Raw genomic sequence first — 19,360 nt, 5'->3', positions numbered from 1 at the left:
GAGCAAGAGCAGGCTGATGAGGGTTCAGAAGCCCAGGTCAAGCTGGTGAGATGTCCCCGGAGGCCGCCTGCTCGGAAGCCACCCAAGAGTCTAGCTAGGGTTCCATCAAGGGCTTTGCTTACTGAGGGGCCAGGGTCCCAGGGTGAAGAGTCTGGGCTCCTCTCTCCCTCCACCCCCACCATCCAGCCCCTGCCTTGGCCAGGAACCAAGTCTCCACAGACTATGAACTTCAGGACCTGAGCACGAGTATTTTTGCCCTGCTTGTTTTTTGAACTGTCCCTCTTTGTGGAAAATTAGCTCCTATGAGAAAATGATTCAGCCCTGAACGCGGATGAGACCCGAGAGTGGGGACGGTCACTGCAGACCCCCTTCCAGGGCAGCGACCTCTCCTACATCACCTTCTCCTGTGCACCTGCCGGGCCTTCACCACCCCCCAGCAAGTCCTGGACCTGCTGTTGGAAAGGTGAGCACCTCACCCCCCAGGGCAGCGCTCCCCACCCACCTCCTGGCTGCGCATCTGAGAAGGTCCCTTCACCTCTCTGAGCCTCTCTTTGCTCAGGTCAAAGCCGGGCTGTCAAGAGGCCGACCTCACAAGGCTGTCAAGACTGTGGGACAAGCAGGGACAGTGGCACCCTGTGCCCGGCCCTGTGGAAAAGGCTCCCGAGGAAGGGGAGGTGTCACCATGGATGGAGGGCATCCTCCTGCAGAGACTGCTGGCCTCACCTGCTGAACAGGCTGCCCCTGCCTGGCAGCCCCGTGGGGGGTGGGCTGGGGCGGGGCTGGCCTCTTGATGGGCAAGGGGGCCCAGAAGCCCCCATGGGGGTGCCAGGGGAGGGCCCCTGGAAGCAAAGGCCAAGCCTCTGACTCTGCTGCCCACCTGCCCGCCTGCCCCAGTGCCATGTCCTCCATCCTGGGCACCTGGCTGGACCAGTACTCAGAGGACTTCTGTCAGCCCCCCGACTTTCCCTGCCTCAAGCAGCTGGTGGCTTATGTGCAGCTCAACATGCCCGGCACCAACCTGGAGCGCCGTGCCCACCTTCTCCTGGCCCAGCTGGAGCACGCGGAGCTCACCCAGGCAGAGCCGGAGGGGGAGGCTGCTGGGGTGGGTGCTGGCCATGGGGGAGCCCCGGAGGCGGCTGCTGGGCTGGGGCACCCTCACGGGAATCGCATCCTCCCAGGAATTAGAGGTCTTTCAGTCCCTCTTCCTGCAGATCCGAGGAGCCAGGTGCCCCTGCAGAAACAGCGCACAAGTAAAGGCAGCCCCAGAGCCTGAGGAAGGTCCACCCTCAGCTACAGCGCCACCTCCACGGCGACTCCAGAATTGCAGCCAACAGCGCAGTCAGTTCCATTAGCAGCTCCTGAGTGAGCAGCCCCCAAGGGAGACCTGGAGCCATCTCAGGACCCAGCACCCCTGCAGGGAAGGCAGCTCTCGAACCTTCCACCCTTTCCACGACCAGAACTTTTCTTCCTCTCCCCTGTGACTGTGTCTATTGAGGGCTCTTTTTTTTTTTTTCACTTTACTTTTTTATATTTGAGGCTTTAAAATTCAAATCGAATAAAATGTAAGCAGCTCGTCATTTTCAAATGTGCAGTTCACGAGCCTGTCCTACATTCACAATGTCGCACAAAAACGATCACTGCTGCTTAGTAGCAGAATATTTCTTTCCCCAAAAGGAAGCCCCAGAAGCACTCGTTCCCCTCCTCTCCCTCCCCTAGCCCTGGCTGCCCCTAAATCTGCCTTCTCTGTTTGTTTCTCTGTTTCTAGATGTTTCCTATGAATGGAATCATAGAATGTGTCTTTTGTGTCTTCCCACGTATTTTCATAAGGACTGATAAATTTTTGTTTTCTGTTTTTATTTGAAAAAGAGCTTTGTTATTTGCAAGGGAAATTCCAGATGGGTTTAAAGATGAGATGCAGCAAATGAAGCCCTTTGAGGAGACATGTGCGCCACCTCAGGACAGAGTCCCCTGTTCGAAGCGTGACATCGGAGCCAGAAGACAGGGCAACGCCAGACTCTTCCTGTGGCAAAAACAAACATGTAGAAAGTGAGGAAGACAAACCCGAAGAGCATTCCTCACACCCCAGGGCCAGAAAAAGGCTTAACATCTCTGTGGTCCTGAAAATATTCCAGGAGTTCCTGTCGTGCTCAGCGGTAACGAACCGGACGTATCCCTGGCACAGCTGTGGTGTAGGCCAGCAGCTGCAGCTCCCCTTTGACCACTAGCCTGGGAACCTCTGTATGCCTCAGATGCCACCCTAAAAAGAAAAAAAAAAAAGAGAGAGAGAGAATTCTCCAAAGCTAATGTTTTTAAAAGGGACAAAAAGCAATCATGTGATTCCAACGGGAGGGCCACACACACGGTCAGTATAGGTCAGCGATGCTCAGCGTCCCCAGTGAGGACACACATGTGTGAACACTGTGGCGGCAGCATGGTCACCGCCCCACGGGAAGGTCTCTCGTCTGGTGACCAGCAGCCCTGGGGACAACGTGAGGAAGCAGAGACTCAGCAGATGCCCTCGGGGGACGTGAGGAAGGATGCTGCTCTCTGGGAGAAGCGTGTGCAGGACCAGAAGTGCACAAGTGGGGCCCCTCCCCTTCAGAGCCCATCCCGGGACCCCGGCCGCAGGGATTCCTGCGCAGTGTCTCCAAGATGTATTTTCAAGAGGGTCCGGCACGGCACAGGCTGGAGTATCAGGGACTGGAAACGGCAGTGTCCACGGAGAGGGGATGGGACGCATCGGTCCTGGTCCAGGTGGGCCAGTGAGCGCTGGGCAGCTGCTAATGTGGGTGTGGGGTCCCCACGTGCCGACAGAGACCCCAGGCGTCTTCTGACATGGGCCACCTGTGGACTGTGTGCACCCAGGATCCCATCTGTCAGACCACGTACACGTGAGGTCAGGGGGAGACACACACGTATGAAACCGAATCTGTGTATGAGCGAGGAGACAGAGACAGAGAGAGAACGGAGACAGGGCCTGAGAGATAAAGCACCAAACCACCAGTCATCAATCTCCATTATCCTCTGGGGATGGGCAATCTCTTGTTTTTTTTTTTTCTTTTTGGGGGCAGCACCCACGGCATATGGAAGGTCCCAGGCTAGGGGTCGAATCAGTGCTGTAGCTGCCGGCCTGCACCACAGCCACAGCAACGCCAGATCCAAGCCGTGTCTACAACCTACACCACAGCTCACGGCAACTCCAGATCATTAACCCACTGAGTGAGGTCGAGTCCTCATGGATGCTAGTCGGGTTTGTTAACCACTGAACCACGAGAGGAACTCTGATTTGAGCCTTCTTTTTTCTTCTCCTCCTCCTTCTTCTTTTTTTTTTTTTTTTTTTTTTTTTTTGTCTTTTTGCTATTTCTTGGGCCACTCCCGTGACATATGGAGGTTCCCAGGCTAGGGGTCCAATCGGAGCTGTAGCCACCAACCTACGCCAGAGCCACAGCAATGCGGGATCCGAGCCGCGTCTGCAACCTACACCACAGCTCACGGCAACACCGGATCGTTAACCCACTGAGCAAGGGCAGGGACCGAACTCGCAACCTCATGGTTCCTAGTCGGATTCGTTAACCACTACACCACGACGGGAACTCCCTCCTCCTTCTTCTTCACCATACCCTTGGCTTGTGGAAGTTCCTGGGCCAGGATGGAGCCTGAGCCACAGCAGTGATGATGCTGGATCCTTAACCTCTAGGCCACTGGGGACCTCCAAGCCCTCTTTTCTCCTTGGTCAGAGTAGCTAAATGTTTGTCAATTTTGTTTACCTTTTCAGGGAACCAGCTTTTAGTTTCATTGATCTTTTCTAATGTACTTTATTTTCTATTTTGTTTATTTCCACTCTGATCTTTGCTATTTCCCTCCTTTTACAAACCTTGGGCCTCATTTAGTCTTCTCTTTCTTGTTCCTTGAAGTACAGTGTGTTTATGTGAGGTTTTGCTTGTTTCCCAATGTAGGCATTTATCACTATGAATTTCCCTCTTGAAACTGCTTTTGTTGCATCCCTAGTTCTTCTTTTCAAAGGTTTTTATGCAGGACAACAAATGGTTATTACAGTAAAATGATGAATCATAAAAGGATTAAGAATCCAGTAAACAACTAAGTCCTTCCACCCAGAAAGAGAGCCCAGACTGGTGTCCTGCTCTGGCCCTTTCCATGCTGTGGGGACCTGTTCACCCCTATGGGTGTCACACTATGGGGAATTCTGGGGCTTGTGCTCTTCCGGAACCTGATTTCCCCAGGGATGGACACTGATCCGGCCTCCTTTGAATTGTCTGCCTCTGTATGACCTCTGGCTGCTTCCGATTTTTCACTCCCTTCAATGTGCTGAAGGGAACACCCATGTTCATAATATTTCGGACAGACCCCGAGAAGTGGAGTTTCTGGGTCATGATGTAAATGCGTTTAAGGTGTTGGCCGCAGCTTCTAAACAGGGACCCTCTTGTCAGCTTGGAGCCTTGTTTGGGAAAGTGGGGCTGCCAAGCCCTCAGGGAAGGAGGAAGCAGAAGGAGTTGGTCATGGCAGTGATGACCCAGTTGAGCCTCCCAACTGGACCACCCCTTCACCAACTAGACTTGTTCAGCCAGTTTTAGACCCCACCCCCTCCTCCTCCTCCAACCAGTGACTCCCAACCCCGACCCCACCCCAGTCCCCCCTCAACCTCCCTGGGCCCCGCCCACAGCCTACAAATGCCCCGCCCCCAGGCCCAGGCAAGATTCTCCCCTAAACACTGTGGATCACCGCCTCCAAAGTGACTCCTGGCCACCTCGTGCTGGAAATCTGTACCGGGTGAGCAGAGAAACAGGAGGCACAGGGCACTTGGCAGGGAGCACAGGGTAGCTCAGTTTGGCTGCTTTGGGAAGGAAGTGGAGGGGACCTCCCCCCGCCCTCATCGCTGGTAAAGGTAGAAGTGCTGTACCCATAAAATAATGAAAAAAATGAAGTTCAAAGAGACTCACTCCCTCTGTGCCTTACAGAGGGACAGAGCCAGGACTTGAACCCAGGGCCCCTTTGACCCCATGGAGCCTGCCCGACAAGGAGGCTGCATCCAGATGCCACAGGAGGGACCTCTGCGCCCTGAAGTGCCTTTGATCCTGGTACCCAGAGAGAAACCTCGCCCTGTGGTCCAAGTACCAGGAGAGCCCACAGGGCAGGCCCTTCCCCAGCCATCACTCCCTGCCCTAGACAGAGGGATTAGCTTTGGCTCCCCTCCAATTCAGAGAGGGCTGAGGCTGGGAGTGTGTGGCTCCTAGGGAAGCCAGGACCCTGAGCTCCAAGAGGCCGCAGTGTGGGATGTGGTTAGGAAGGAGCACAGGGTCCAAAGAAGACAAGGATCCTAGACCCGGCTCAGCCTCTTTCTAGCCGGTGACTCCAGGCAAGGCTCTGAACCTCAGTCTCCCCATCTGTGAAATGGGCTAATAACTGAGTTATCGGGAGAATTACCTGAGAAATGACATGTGGCTCTCTTGTCTGGAGCCCAGAATGTGTTAAGAGCCACCTGCCAGGCTGTCCTCCAGGGCACAGGGTCCAGGCAGTCCCTCCTCAGATGTCCTCTCCTGCCACGTGGCTCCCAGGAACAGTCAGCGTTATTTGCAGAGCTGAAGATCCAGGAGGTCAGTGCGGCACAGGTGAAGGAGGCTCAGCGCTGGAAGGACAGCTGGACACACTGACACACTCTGTGCCACCATCCAGGGCCTGTGCTGCGGCTCCCCTGACCCCACCCCACATAAAGACACTTCTTATATGGATTCCGGCTTCTGTGGTTTCACTCACTCGCTCACTCATTCAGCAAATATTCTCTAGTATATGCCGTGTGCCGAGCAGGGCAGCTTCCTCAGTGAGCGGGACCCACGTGATACCTGCCCATGGATGCTGTGATGGGGGGGACAGTCCATGGGATGAGCAGGGGTGATGAGCCCCAGGACTCTGCTCCTGAAAATAGGGGCCAGAGCTGCAAAGAAAGAACAGGAAAAAAATGCGTGCTTTGCACCTCCTCTAGTAAAATGAAATAATAAAAATTACGAAAAAATACAGCCCTTATTTAACAAAATGAGGACACCTGAGTCCAGAAGATCAGCTGACCCGCTCAGGTCATGGCCAGTGTAGCGCTGCGGCAGCGTTTGTGTCTCCAAAGCAAAGGAGACCTGGGGGCGAGCTGCTTGCAGGGGATGCCAGGAAGCCCAGGAGAGGATTTGGGCTCAAGCTCCCTGGGGGACCAGGTCCCACCTGGACTGGCTGCTATCGCCTACTGGGTTAGCAGAGGCTCAGAGAAGGAAGAGACACCTCCAAAGTCACTCGGGGAGGATGAAAGTGAGGCAGCCCCAGTCCAGCCCCGCAATGCAGATGCACCGGGAGCTTTGTAAGTAGGAACGCCCAGCAAAAGGGTCTACCACCCCTACGCCACCCTGGCTCCTCCACCAGGCCCTGGGCATCGGGTACAGGTGACCAGCCATGATCATCTGGTCGGGACAGCCTAATAGGACCCCAGCCTTCACGGTGGATGAGGGTGTGCTTAGCAAGCTCAAGGGCCTCAAGGAAGCTGCTGGAGTCAGGCTGCCAGGTAACCCTAGCCTACCTGGCTCTGAGCAGCCAGCTGGGTGAGGTCACTACCCAGCGAGGCCCCTGGACGAAGTCATCCTCCAGCTGCATTGACATGTGCCCTGAGCTTGAGGGTAGAACTTGATCCCCTGTAACTTCTGAGGTGAAAAAAAAAAAGAGTAGTTCTGTCCTGGCTCAGTGGAAATGAACCTAACTTGTATCCACAAGGATGCGGGTTCGATCTCTGGCCCTGCTCAGTGAAAAGATCTAGTGTTGCCGTGAGCTGTGGTGTAGGTTGCAGACATGGCTTGGATCCCGAGTTGCTGTGGCCGTGGTGTGGGCCGGAGGCTGTAGCTCTGATTTGATCCTGGCCTGGGAATTTCTGTATGCCCTGAGTGTGGCCCTAAAAAGACAAAAAAAAGAGGGGTGGGGGGAGGAAGAAAGAAAGGAGAAGAAAAAGAGCCTCTGAGGTGAGGACTATAGATCCCCTGTGTTCTAAGTGGGAAAGTGAGGTGCCAAGATCCCTCCTGGCCTGTAAGTAGCAGCCCTGGGGTTAAGGCCAGATCCCTCTGGTCCAAAGGCGCATGGCTTCCCCTTCCCCTGCATCCTCTCTGCCTTGGCCGGCTCTGCCTCCTCCTGGGGAATGGAGCCCTGAGCAGGGATGTTGGGAGCCCCAGGGCCTGGGATACCTCGGTCCCTTCCCCCACAAATACCTGTTGCCTGGCCTGTCCTCATCTGGGACCCACTTCATGTCCTACACACACACACACACACACACACACACACACACACACACACACAGAGTCCATGAAACCCGGCTCTTCCTGGGAGGGCTACCCTCTGATGTTTTTCTGTTTTATTGTAAAGTCCTAGCCATCCCATTAACTTGATCATGAATGCGGCTGAAACCTCTGAGTGTTCCCATGGCCGGGCCACCAGATCCCCCGCCAGACCCTGGGGGTGTCCCCTGCAGGGCTCTCAGAGGCAGGCAGAGATGACCAGGAGCCTGCCGCTGTGTCAGTGAGGGGAGGGGGCCTTTCCTCTTCCCTCACCCTTTCACCCAGCTCCTCCCAGACCAGCCCTGAGGCTGCCCTTAGGCTGAATCCGTCCTCTCCCGAGGTAGGGAGAGGGGAAACAGAGACTGCTGGGCCAGGGGACAGCTGCCTGTTGGCAGAACGCTGGCCTCGCCTTCCAGGGCCACGAGCCTGGGTCTGCGCCACTCCCCTCGTCTTTTTATTACCAGGGAGGGACCAGCATCCAGAAGGTACACCTGGAACTCTGCAAAAACATAAACTGTGTGAGAAAAATCAGTTGGTCCCAGACCAGGTCCCAGGGAACCAGTGTTTGCAGCTAAAAATGGAAGCACGGCCTTTCAGCCAGCAGTCACCAGCTCCCCCCAGGCTTGTGCCAGGTCCCTGCAGACACTGGGAAAACAAGCCCTGCCTTACAGAAACCATCAGTCCTCAAGGGAAACCCCAAGGATGCAGGCAACGACACCCACAAATGACCTGGGAGGCTGGGCCGAGGCTCCAGGCATACCTGGGTTTGCAGCGGCAGGCTGCGTCATTGCGACCTTGAGCAAACCTAGAACTTCCCTGAGCCTGGATGGTCGTTCTGTCTCCCGTGCTGCCCTCTGCCATGCTGCCACCGAGTCTACTCCCGCCTGTCGACAGCCAGCTGGGGAAAGATCAAAATCCACAATTCGAATTTGGGCTTCTTTAGGATGCTTTCACAGCATCCTAAAGTTGCAGGTGGCATCTGCATCTGGTTTCTCCCCAGCCCTTGTGTGCTCCCTTATTTACCACTAGGGTGCCTTCCTTCTTGTCCCTCTGAATGCCCCCTCTGTCACCACACCTAAACCGAGGCCTCCAATCGGTGCAATAGGTCTACCCTTGGCGACAGTAAGAGGATCCCCCTGGGGCTTCTAGAGTCGCTATGGTGAACGAGGGTCCATACCACCCGACAGGCCAACTCCTTTCCCAGGGGAGGAAGCAGAGCCCCGGAGCTGCTCATGGTGTCCGGGCCGACGTGCCAGGCCCAGGGGCCCTGAGCAAAGGATAAAGGATCCTAAACCCGGAAGGTAAGCGCGGCGACGTCCCGCTGGTTTGCCCTTCCTGTGATTTGCTTCTGAAAACAATTAAGTTTTTCCCCCAAGCCGCTTCTCGTATTTCTTAGACCCGCACCCCCATCCGGAGTTCCTGGACCCGGGCTTCTCGCCACTGCATCGTAGGCGGCGTTCCAGGTGGCCAGCAGAGGGTAGAGTCCCGGGGACTGCCCCCCGCAAGCGCGGGAACCCCTGGGGGCGGAGACTGCAGCTGGTGGGCGGGGCGTGCGGGCGGGTGGGAGGAGCAGCGGCGGATAGGCGGGGCGCGCGGGCTTTTTCCCGCCCCGGAGCCCCACGCGGCCCCGCCCCCGGCCCGTCCAGCGTCCGGTCGTACCCTGCACGCTACCGGAAGCGCGGCGCCGCAGCCGGGTTTCGCCCGACCCCAGGCCAGCCGAGTCCCTGATTTCCTGGCCGAGGTGCGCCCTCCGTCTGTCTACGCTGGTCCGACCGCAAGGGGTGAGTCTGCAGCCGGTAAGGACAATCGCGCTCCCTCCGCTGCGCCTTGTCCCTGCCCCGCGCCCAGCCGGAGGAAGAGCGCCGCGAGTCCCCAGCCCGCAGTGGTAGTCGAGATGTGTGTCTTCGGCCCCAGGCTCCTGGGTGCAGATCCCCGGCTGGGGCGGACCGAGCTCGGCCCTGGCTGTGAGTCGGCAGAGCGTCCCCGGCGGCCTGGGCCCCGCGGGAGGGAGAATCTCGCGGAGCCAACTGTCGAGGGGGGCCTTGGAGGACGCTTCGCCCCAAACCGGGATGGGAAAACTGAGGTCTGTAGAGGGAGGGAGAGGGATTGGGAACGGCCTTGCAGAGGCCACCGAATGAGCAGGGCCAAAGCCCCAGAACTCTGGCCCGGGAATCTTTGACCTCGAGCGGATCCCCGCAGGGCGGCCAGGGGTCCGGTGCTCACTGCTTACTGCGACACAGCCCTCACAGTACATCAGGGAGTGCGTATTGCGTCTTGTCCCCTGCACCAAGCCCCCTCTAGCCGAGGAGGACCCCGACGCTGTGGCAGAGCGGGGACGAGAGTGACTTGCCCAAGATTATCGCCGAACGGGTGCGAGCTGAAGCTCGTTCCCGCGGTCCCCGGGAGAGTCCAGGCTGCCGCCTCCTGGAGCAACGCCCTGCTGCCACCCCTGCCCCTGCTCCCCGCCCGGGGGGATCGCGGCCGCCTCTCGCTGCGCAGCATCCCGCTTCCCAGGCCCGGCGTGTCCCCGCTGTGCCGGCTCAGAGCTTAATTTCGGCGTCCTCATTGTCTCCCTGGGGAATCCCTCTCCAAGATCAGCCCAAGCGCTGTTGCCCTGGTCTGGAGGATGGCCGCCCTTCGCTCGCCGCAGGAGTTTGGGAGGGAGACCTGAGAGCCAAGGCAGGGGACCGGTCCTTGGGGCACGGCTGCAGGCTTCGGGTGAGCAATGAGCCTCTGTCCCCGGGTCAACTTGCCAGAACTGCCCCATCTGGGCCTAGGGTCCAGCAGGATGAGAAGATGACCTGGAATCCACAGTCCCCTGGCGGGGGCTGCCCAGGGGAGGGCGGGGCAGCAAGGCTGGGGCAACTATCCTCCAGATAAGGAGCATTCCTTTGCAGGTCTCCCCCGGACCCCGAAGACACAAGCTCAGAGCCTGACGGCCCTGAGAGAGGTGGGCGGATCCGCCAAGTCACACCCAGGCTCTGCAGGTGCTCAGGCTCAGACGCTGCACCCAGAGATGCGCTGCCGCAGACTAGCCCTGGGCCTGGGGTTCGGCCTGCTGGTGGGCGTGGCCCTCTGCTCCCTTTGGTGAGCATGCCCCGTGGAGCCCTCCGGCCCCACCCGACTCCTCCCTCTCTCAGCATCTCAACCCCCAAGCCTGACCCTTCACTGAACTCCCAGGGCTCTCATCCGCCTCTCCTGACGCACCTGTCCTTCTGGCGCCGTAAGAGATGAACTAGTCTGGACTTAGGGATTTTGCTTTGCACTGGCTCTTTCCTCTGCCTGGACTATTCTTCTAGCTATGTTAACGAGGAACTCCTGTTTATGCTCCAAAATTCACCCCAGTGTGTTCTTTCTGCAAAGTTCCTGGCCCCCCACCCCCCACCCCCGCCCCTTGTGTGCAGGGCCTGGCATCAGGAACATTCCTGCCCCAGGAATGAAGGGCTGCATGGCTCTATAATAACTGTGTTGCCACAGACCGGGGGCTTTGCCATCCACGGTCCGCTAGACCCAAGGAGTGATTGGTGGGGTGGGGGTGGGGGTCCCAGGTGCACCCCTGGGGGCCTTCATTCCCACTAACATGGACCAAGTGGGTTTTCAGCCTCAGGTTCAAAGTCGAGTCAGCCAGTGTTCTTCCCTCCCAGGCTGTATGTGGAGAACGTGCCGCCGCCGGTCTATATCCCCTATTACCTCCCCTGCCCTGAGATCTTGTGAGTATGAGACGGGGAGAATGGGCGAGATGGGAGGGGTTTTTAAGGCCGCTTTGCAGGTTCTTAGAGTCTCAGCTCAGGATTCTGATCAGTGTGATTAAACAGTGAGGCAATTTATGAACGGCTGCAAATGTGGAGTAAAAACTCCCCTGTTTCAGTCCCGAGGGGTGCCCTTAGGCATGTTGTGTGGCTCTGAGCCTCACTTGCTGCACGTGTAAAAGGGGGCGATAGATGGTACCTGTGACCGTGCTGGTGTCACCCCTGGCACGTAGGAGGTGCCCAGGAAAGAGTGCTTTTAGGACAAGACCTTTTTGCTCAATTTGGTGTTCTGCGTGGATTCGAGAAACAAGGTGCCCAGTCTCTCCCACATGGCAAGGCTGACTTTTTGACAGCTAAGTGTGATGTAGGTTGGGACAGTCCCGAGGGTGCATCTGGCCCCCTGGTCTTTTGCTGTTCATGACAGCAGAAGGAAAGTAAAGCATGCATCGCAAGGGGAGTTCCCGTCGTGGCTCAGTGGAAACGGATCTGACGCGTATCCATGAGGATGCAGGTTCGATCCCTGGCCTCATGCAGTGGGTTAAGGATCCCGTGTTGCCATGAGCTGTGGGGTAGATTGCAGACACGACTCAGATCTGGCATGGCTGTGGCTGTGGTGTAGGCCAGGGGCTACAGCTCCCCGGAACCTCCATATGCTGCAAGTGCGGCCATAAAAAGACAACCAAAAAAAGCATGCATCACAGGGAGTTCCCTGGTGGTCTAGTGGTTAGGATTCAGTGCTTACGTTCTAAAAAAGCAGAAAGGCTGCTTGCTTTTGAAAACAGTTGTGACCACAATGTTTTTGGATTTTTATCCTGTTTCCCCAGATTTGGCCTTATTTTTGGCATCTGGTCACCATTATTTTATTCTAACCTGGGTCTGGGCCCCCTGAACCCCTTTCCCACCAACAACTTTGAAGCATTTAGGTGGTTTCCAGGTGCCCAGCATTCTAAATTAGTTTGTAATGAGCAGCTCTGGACATAAAGCTTTTTCCCGCCTAAAGATCCTTTCATCTGGTATGTTCCTGAGCCAAAGGATACGGCTGGGTTCTCGTCCGCTTGCTCTCCAGAGGGACCAGACCGTCCCACACTCACGCTCATCCCCGCACCCCTACGCACCCCCGCCCCAGCAGCTGCGCCGCCGCTGGGCTAGGACTGGACATACCAGCTGTCATGAGAAACAAAACCCAAACCACCTCGCTGATTGGAGAGATGGGAAATGCAGTCTGGTGTAAATTACGCTTCTTTGATTTGTTCGGGGCCCTCATTTCCCCCAGGCCTTTCCATGAATTGAATTCTGCCTCCATGAACTTGCCCTCTCACCTCCTTCCCTCCCGGGCCTCTTTGCTGTCCTCTGTCCCCACCCTTGTATTTGCTACCTCTTTTTTTTTTTTTTTTTTTTTTTTTTCCTTTTGCCATTTCTTGGGCCGCTCCCCCGACATATGGAGGTTCCCAGGCTAGGGGTCGAATCGGACTGTAGCCACCAGCCTACGCCAGAGCCACAGCAACATGGGATCCAAGCCCCGTCTGCGACCTACACCACAGTTCACGGCAACGCCAGATCCTTAACCCACGAGTGAGGACGGGGATCGAACCCGCCACCTCATGGTTCCTAGTCGGATTCATCAATCACTGAGCCACAACGGGAACTCCAGTATTTGCTACATCTTGCTACTTTTTTTTTTCTTTCTAGTTTGTCTACCTCTTGGTTCTTCTGAGGGTTTGTGTGTGTGTGTTGTGATAGATTGAGGCTGGAGATTTGTGACTTTATTTAATGTTTAGTTATGTATGTATTTATTGGCCACACCCACGGCATATGGAAGTTCCCAGGCGAGGGGTTGAATCGGAGCCCCAGCTGCCAGCCTACACCACAGCCACAGCAACACAGGATCCGAGCTGCGTCTGTGACCTACACCCCAGCTCACGGCAGCGCTGGATCCTTAACTCACTGAGTGAGACCAGGGATCGAACCTGCGTCCTCATGGATACTAGTCGGGTTTGTTACCACTGAGCCACGACGGGAACTCCCGAGGATAATCTTTATATAAGGTCAGCTGGTGTCGGCGTTACTCACATGTGCAAAATACAGACCTTCACAGCCGTGCCTGGATTGATGGCCGTGTAACTGGGTCCCACAACCACCCATCACCGTGGGCTCAGGTTAAGCAACTCGCCCAGGCTAGAAAGTGGCAGAACCGGGCTTACTGGGCCTTTGCAGCTTCTCAGTCCTTCTACCCAATGCCCAGGCCCTTCCAGAGCAACATGTTTGCAAGAGAGACAGAAAAAGACTTTGGAGACAAGTGGTACCGGGTTTGAATCACAGCAACCCCGGACAGACCGCCTCTGTAGAAGCCCAGCCCCTGCAGTGGGGGAGGTCTAAGAGAGTCTGCGTGGAGCCTGGTGGGGAGGGGGTACCTGTCCCGTGGGGGGGTTCATCTTGGCTTCCCTGCCGAGCATCCCTGCCCCCGGCCCCGGCACTAATGGCTGTGTCTCGCCTCTCCCACCAGCAACATGAAGCTCCAGTACAAGGGGGTGAAGCCATTCCAGCCCGTGGCACAGTAAGCAGACTGTCACTTCCCCCTTGGTGGCCCCCGGGGGTGGGGGCGGCCTCCCCTTACCACCGGCCCTTCTTGGTTGCAGGTCCCAGTACCCTCAGCCCAAGCTGCTTGAGCCAAAGTAGGTGTCAATTAGGGGCGGGGCACAGAAGGGAGACTCCTGGGGCGGAGGTGGGGGGGACAGAGCGCTGGTTGACAAGTTGGGGTGGTGGAGGGGTCAGGTGGCCTTGGGAGCCGGGTGGTCTGGCACCTGGGCTCCAGTCCAGCCCTGTCACTAGCTGTGTGGCCTACCCAACTGCTCTGAGCTTTTCCTGCGTGGGTGGATAGTAATACCCCCACCTGGAGCGTTCCCGCTGTGGCTCAGCAGGTGAAGGACCCAGTGAGGTCTCCGTGAGGATGCGGGCTCCATCCCTGGCCTCGCTCAGTGGGTTAAGGACCTGGCGTGGCTGCAAGCTGTGCCACAGGTCGCATATGCGGCTCAGGGCTGGTGTGGCTGTGGCTGTGGCGTAGGCCGAAGCTGCAGCTCCAGTTCTCCACCCCTGGCCCGGGAACTTCCATGCGCCACAGGTACGGCCATACTGATAATGATAACAATAATAGTAATAATGATAATACCCACCTCATAGGAGGTTACAGGGCCCGACGAGATGGTGTTTGCAAAACGCAGGGCACTGTGCCTGCGCCCTACGGGGTGCCCGACCCACCGTTAATAATGGTATCAATGACTCCCGTTTCTGAGGCACTTGGCAGACACCAGAAATGCCAGGCCTCTCCAGACCCTGGACGCCTGGTCCTCCCGACCACGCTGAGAAGTAGCTGTTACTACCCACACTTTCCACGTGAGGCTCCTGGGGCCCAGAGACAGGAGTGAAGCTGCCCAGGGCCACACAGCACAGGAGGCAGGACCAGGATGAGACCGAGGCTTTCACAAGGGGAGCGTCTCAGCCCCCACGGCCTCCTGTGCTGCCAGGCCCTCAGAGCTCCTGACGCTCACATCCTGGTTGGCACCCATCGTCTCCGAGGGCACCTTCGACCCTGAGCTTCTGCATCACATCTACCAGCCACTGAACCTGACCATCGGACTCACGGTGTTTGCCGTGGGGAAGTGAGTCGTGGGCTGGGCGTGGGGAGGGTGGGTATAGATTCTGAACCCCAGGAATGTATGGTCTGGGGACAGACAGGACCCCGCCCAGGCACCAGGGAGGCCCTGAGCCAGGTGCTGAGCAGGTGGGAAGCACAGGGTCGAGTGTGATGGGGGGCTTCCTGGAGGAAGGGGGTCTGGCTCTGGCAGCGAAGCAGGGGAGCGGCCCCGGTGAGAGATCGATGGCGCCTTTGTCAGGAGACACCTTGTCCCCTTACCCCTTCTGCTTCCCCTGAGCCGCCCAGGCAGGTGGGGAGGGATAGAAAGCCCCCCAACCACCTCCCATAAATGGGGGTCCCTGGTCGGGCCACACGCAGGTCAAGAGACCTGGGCAGAGCAGCCCGGCCCCCAGGAGCCTCTCTCCAACACGCCCTCCCCCGGCGGGCCCGCTGCCCTCTGTTCAGCCTGTTCTCCCCTCTCCTCCCTCAGCCTGCCTGGCATTTCCTAAATTAACCGTCACCTGGCAGCTTCCCTCGGGGACCCTTTCTGGGAGTCCTGAGAGAGGGGCCCTAATGGGGTCCTAATGCCCAAAGCGCTGTCCAGATGCTGGATGGCTCAGCGGGGGTCAAGACCCCCCCCTCCCCCGCCACCCCAGCCCAGTCAGCACCCAGCATCACACCTTCCCTCGATGCAGCCACTCACCGCCTGTGTCTATAAGATGGGTGTGTGGTCCCTGCCTCCTAGGGAGTTGACGAGGCCTGAAGGAGTCCCTTAAAACAGGAGTCCCTTAGAACACTGCCTGGCACTTAGTAAGTGCTCAATAAAAGTTAGCTCAGGAGTTCCCTGGTAGCCTAGCGGTTAAGGTCCTGGTGTTGTCACTGCTGTGGCGCGGATTGGCTCCCTGGACTGAGAACTTCCACATGTTGTGGGTGCGGGGAAAAAGAAAGTTAGCTCTGGAGTTCCCATCGTGACTCAGTGGTTAATGAATCTGACTAGCATCCATGAGGACGCAGGTTCGATCCCAGGCCTCGCTCAGTGAGTTAAGGATCCGACATTGCCATGAGCTGTGGTGTAGGTCGCAGACACGGCTCGGATCTGGCATGACTGTGGCTGTGGCGTAGGCCGTCGGCTACAGCTCTGATTGGACCCCTAGCCTGGAAACCTCCATATGCCGTGGGTGCAGCCCTCAAAAGACAAACAAAAAAGGTTAGCGCAGTCTGTGAGTGTAAGACTCCTCGAGGGTCAGCCTAGGACGGTCTTAAGAGGCTGGTGCTGTGAGTGTGGGAATTTGACAAGTAAGGACTCGGAGGAGCCTCTTGAGCCGGGAAGCTGGGAGGTGGACCCCAGCCTGGCCGACCCTGGGCTCTGTGCCCCGTGTGGTGCCAGCCCGTGGTGGGGACTCAGGCAGTGGCCCTGCTGAGGCGGTGGTGGCCACTGGGCTCTCGTCCACAGGTACACCCAGTTCGTCCAGCGCTTCCTGGAGTCGGCCGAGCGCTTCTTCATGCAGGGCTACCGGGTGCACTACTACATCTTTACCAGCGACCCCGGGGCCGTTCCTGGGGTCCCGCTGGGCCCGGGCCGCCTCCTCAGCGTCATCGCCATCCGGAGACCCTCCCGCTGGGAGGAGGTCTCCACACGCCGGATGGAGGCCATCAGCCAGCACATTGCCGCCAGGGCGCACCGGGAGGTCGACTACCTCTTCTGCCTCAGCGTGGACATGGTGTTCCGGAACCCATGGGGCCCTGAGACCTTGGGGGACCTGGTGGCTGCCATTCACCCGGGCTACTTCGCCGCGCCCCGCCAGCAGTTCCCCTACGAGCGCCGGCATGTTTCTACCGCCTTCGTGGCGGACAGCGAGGGGGACTTCTATTATGGTGGGGCGGTCTTCGGGGGGCGGGTGGCCAGGGTGTACGAGTTCACCCGGGGCTGCCACATGGGCATCCTGGCGGACAAGGCCAATGGCATCATGGCGGCCTGGCAGGAGGAGAGCCACCTGAACCGCCGCTTCATCTCCCACAAGCCCTCCAAGGTGCTGTCCCCCGAGTACCTCTGGGATGACCGCAGGCCCCAGCCCCCCAGCCTGAAGCTGATCCGCTTTTCCACACTGGACAAAGACACCAACTGGCTGAGGAGCTGACAGCACAGCCGGGGCTGCTGTGCATGCGGGGGGACCCCAAGCCCTGCCCCCAGCTCGCCCCAGCAGTGCCTCCTCGCCCGGACGCCTCACTTCCCAAGCCTTCTGTGAAACCAGCCCTGCGCTGCCTACCTCTCAGGCTGCCAGCAGACTCCGAGGCCTGTGTAAACTGTGAAGGGCTGTGCCCTTGTGAGAACACACAGCCTGTGAGCCAGAAACAGTCAGACGGGAGGAGACGGACCAGAGGTGGAAGAAGACGGGACCCGCAGTCCTCACCCAGCCCACGTGCCTTCGGGGTGGGTGCTGGAGAGTCAGCCCTGCTCAGTGCCTGACGTCCCGCCCACCCCCCTTTTGTGGCCGTTTGTACCTCTGACACATGAGAGAGGTATCCTGGACCCCTGTCCTCTGGCTGCAGGGGCCCCGGGGACTGTTCTGTCCCCCTGCCACACGGAGCCAGTACCTCACTCAGGACCCCGACCGAGCCTTCGAAATGGACCCCGCCTGGGCTCTCTCGTTCCACGTCCAGCCCACCTCTGCAGTGGACCACGCTCCCTGGTGCCCGCCGCCTCCTTTGCAAGGGGGTTTGGGCAGCTTTTTAATACAGGTGGCATGTGCTCAGCCCTAACCAGAGTTTCTGCAGCTGCGCATCTGAGTATCTGTACTGCTAGGCCCTGGGGGCGCAGGCCGCCTGGCACAGGAATATAGTCAGCTGGTGGGGGTGTGGGTAGAGGGCACAGTTTCCCAGAAAATCTGATCTGAAGCTGGCTGCTGCGACACACAGGATTTCACTCCGATTCTCTGGGAGATGGGCGAGGTGGAAATGAGCCGGAACGCAGGCTGCACTTCTGAGTGGCGGGGAGCAGAGCCCACCGGCTGGACCCCCTGTAGGTTCTTTGTCCCTGAGCCCATAGCAGATGTGTCTGCTGGCACAGGCTCAGGATCACAGAGGCTTCAGAGCTCTGCGGTGGTTCCATCTGCCTGGCAGGATAGAGGTGCGATGGGGGGTGACCCAGTGTCCACTCCCCTGGGGGCAGCAGCATCTTTGCCACATTAAGGGGGGGTGCAGTCTGGCCATAGCAGGTGGAGCAGGAGCTCCCCCCCGCAACCTGGCCACCCCTGGCCAAGCCCACTCTTCCTGCAGCCTGTAGCTTGGGCTACGAACAGTGACAGGTGGCGGAAGAGTAGGCCGAGCGACTGGTGGGAGGAGACAGCCTTTGCTGGAGAGAACAAATCAGGGAGAGGCCTCGGGGTGCTCCCTGGGGAGAGGGACAAGAGTGGACCTATGGCCCATGTGTCCCCAGTGGGGAAACCTTCCCGGGGCGCCTGGACCTGCTCTCCCCAACCCCCACCCCCAAAGTGTGTGTGCAGCTGGCTCTGTTGCAGGAGCAGGCCCTGCCTTCAAGGAGCTTCCATGCTGGAGCAGGGGAGAGGGTGTTTGATGTGGAGGACAGGAGGAGGTGGCCCTGAGGCCCCGGGGAAGCCACAGCCTCACTCCCAGCCCAGCTCTGAGTCCAGCTAATGGGCCCTTCTCAGCCCTGGCCCAAAGCCCCCAGGCATTATGGGTACCCTGGTCCCCGTTCCAGGACATGGCCTTCAGACACAAGTTCAGGGAGTGGCAGTGTCCAACTCCTAGACCCAAACCCGGGTCCAGGCTACTTTCCAAAAAGGAGCTGAGGAGTTCCCATCTTCGCTCAGTGATAACACATCTGACTCATATCCATGAGGACGAGGGTTCAATCCCTGGCCTTGCTCAATGGCTTAAGGATCCAGCATTGTCGTGAGCTGTGCTGTCGGTCATAGATACCACTCGGATCTGGAGTTGCTCTGGCTGTGGTGTAGACTGGCAGCTGTAGCTCAGCAGGTGGGAAGAAGTAAGGGGCCTGGTGGCAGGGGAGGGCAGGCCTGACCCAGCAGAGGGAGGGGCTTGCCAGGAAATGGAAGGAGACAAAATTCGGAATGCAAGGAGTTCCTGCTGTGGCGCATAGGAAACGAATCCAACTAGTATCCGTGAGGATGTGGGTTTGATCCCTGGCCTCACTCAGTGGGTTAAGGATCCGGCATTGCTGTGAGCTGTGGTGTAGGTTGTAGACATGGCTCGGATCCCGCATTGCTGCGGCTGTGGTATAGGACGGCAGCTGCAGCTCTGATTCCACCCGTAGCCTGGGAACCTCCATATGCTGTAGGTGTGGCCCTAAAGGAAAAAAATTAGGAATACAAAATGTCTGCAGTGCCCCTGCAGTAGAAGCCTCTGGGACCCTCAGCTGCCTGTTCCTTCACAACCAGCTACCTCCTCCCCACGCCTTACAGCCCAATGTCACTGCCCTGCACAGGGCCTGGCCTGGCACACCTCTGCTCACACTGCCTGCTGGTCAGGCCTCCCTGGCCAATTCCCGGGGACTTGCTCCTGACATCACCTCCTCCAGGAAGCCTGCCTTGACTTGTGTTTTTGTATTTTTAGGGCTGCCCCCTCAGCATATGGAGATTCCCAGGCTAGGGGTAGAATTGGAACTATAGCCGCCGACCTACACC

At 58.1% G+C, this 19,360-nt stretch overlaps 2 protein-coding genes across 19 annotated transcripts; one reads left to right on the top strand and one right to left on the bottom strand.

Moving 5' to 3' along the window:
• Window positions 1–1,837: 1,837 nt before the first annotated feature.
• LOC110256503 (uncharacterized) lies at window positions 1,838–9,570 on the bottom strand. Its single transcript, XM_085014927.1, has 6 exons — window positions 9,564–9,570; window positions 8,721–9,401; window positions 8,077–8,214; window positions 6,575–7,830; window positions 5,443–5,950; window positions 1,838–2,020 (listed from the first exon to the last, which is right to left on the bottom strand). The coding sequence occupies exons 1-4, from the start codon at window positions 9,568–9,570 to the stop codon at window positions 7,631–7,633; spliced, it is 1,026 nt and encodes a 341-aa protein (XP_084871053.1). The 3' UTR covers window positions 1,838–2,020; window positions 5,443–5,950; window positions 6,575–7,630.
• Window positions 9,000–17,461, top strand: GBGT1 (globoside alpha-1,3-N-acetylgalactosaminyltransferase 1). Of its 18 annotated transcripts, none has more exons than XM_021070991.2 (8): window positions 9,000–9,097; window positions 9,915–10,034; window positions 10,214–10,403; window positions 10,961–11,026; window positions 13,569–13,619; window positions 13,702–13,737; window positions 14,587–14,721; window positions 16,150–17,461. In XM_021070991.2, the coding sequence occupies exons 3-8, from the start codon at window positions 10,333–10,335 to the stop codon at window positions 16,832–16,834; spliced, it is 1,044 nt and encodes a 347-aa protein (XP_020926650.2). In that variant the 5' UTR covers window positions 9,000–9,097; window positions 9,915–10,034; window positions 10,214–10,332; the 3' UTR covers window positions 16,835–17,461. The 18 variants fall into 18 exon arrangements, with proteins under 18 accessions (XP_020926650.2, XP_020926633.2, XP_084856656.1 ...); XM_021070974.2 differs by having other exon boundaries at window positions 9,910–10,034; XM_085000530.1 differs by having other exon boundaries at window positions 9,608–10,034.
• Window positions 17,462–19,360: the final 1,899 nt, after the last annotated feature.

The sequence above is a fragment of the Sus scrofa genome, chromosome 1 (assembly GCF_054392235.1).
Source record: "Sus scrofa isolate SSC_HxYL_T2T_F1_AM1 chromosome 1, Sscrofa_HxYL_maternal_Yorkshire_Landrace_v2.0, whole genome shotgun sequence".
Taxonomy (NCBI): Eukaryota; Metazoa; Chordata; class Mammalia; order Artiodactyla; family Suidae; genus Sus; species Sus scrofa.
This window is presented reverse-complemented; position numbering and strand designations above follow the sequence as displayed.

What these genes read in the sequence shown, in the direction of transcription:
- GBGT1 (XM_021070995.2), top strand. Translation starts at nt 10,333, where the DNA reads ATGCGCTGCCGCAGACTAGCCCTGGGCCTGGGGTTCGGCCTGCTGGTG. An exon ending in CCCAAGCTGCTTGAGCCAAA is followed by an intron (nt 13,738 to 14,586) that starts GTAGGTGTCAAT and finishes CTGTGCTGCCAG; the next exon opens with GCCCTCAGAGCTCCTGACGC. An exon ending in ACGGTGTTTGCCGTGGGGAA is followed by an intron (nt 14,722 to 16,149) that starts GTGAGTCGTGGG and finishes TCTCGTCCACAG; the next exon opens with GTACACCCAGTTCGTCCAGC.
- LOC110256503 (XM_085014927.1), bottom strand. An exon ending in TCCAGGAACTCCGGATGGGG is followed by an intron (nt 8,215 to 8,720) that starts GTGCGGGTCTAA and finishes ATCTTTCCCCAG; the next exon opens with CTGGCTGTCGACAGGCGGGA. An exon ending in GCCTGCCGCTGCAAACCCAG is followed by an intron (nt 7,831 to 8,076) that starts GTATGCCTGGAG and finishes TTTCTCACACAG; the next exon opens with TTTATGTTTTTGCAGAGTTC.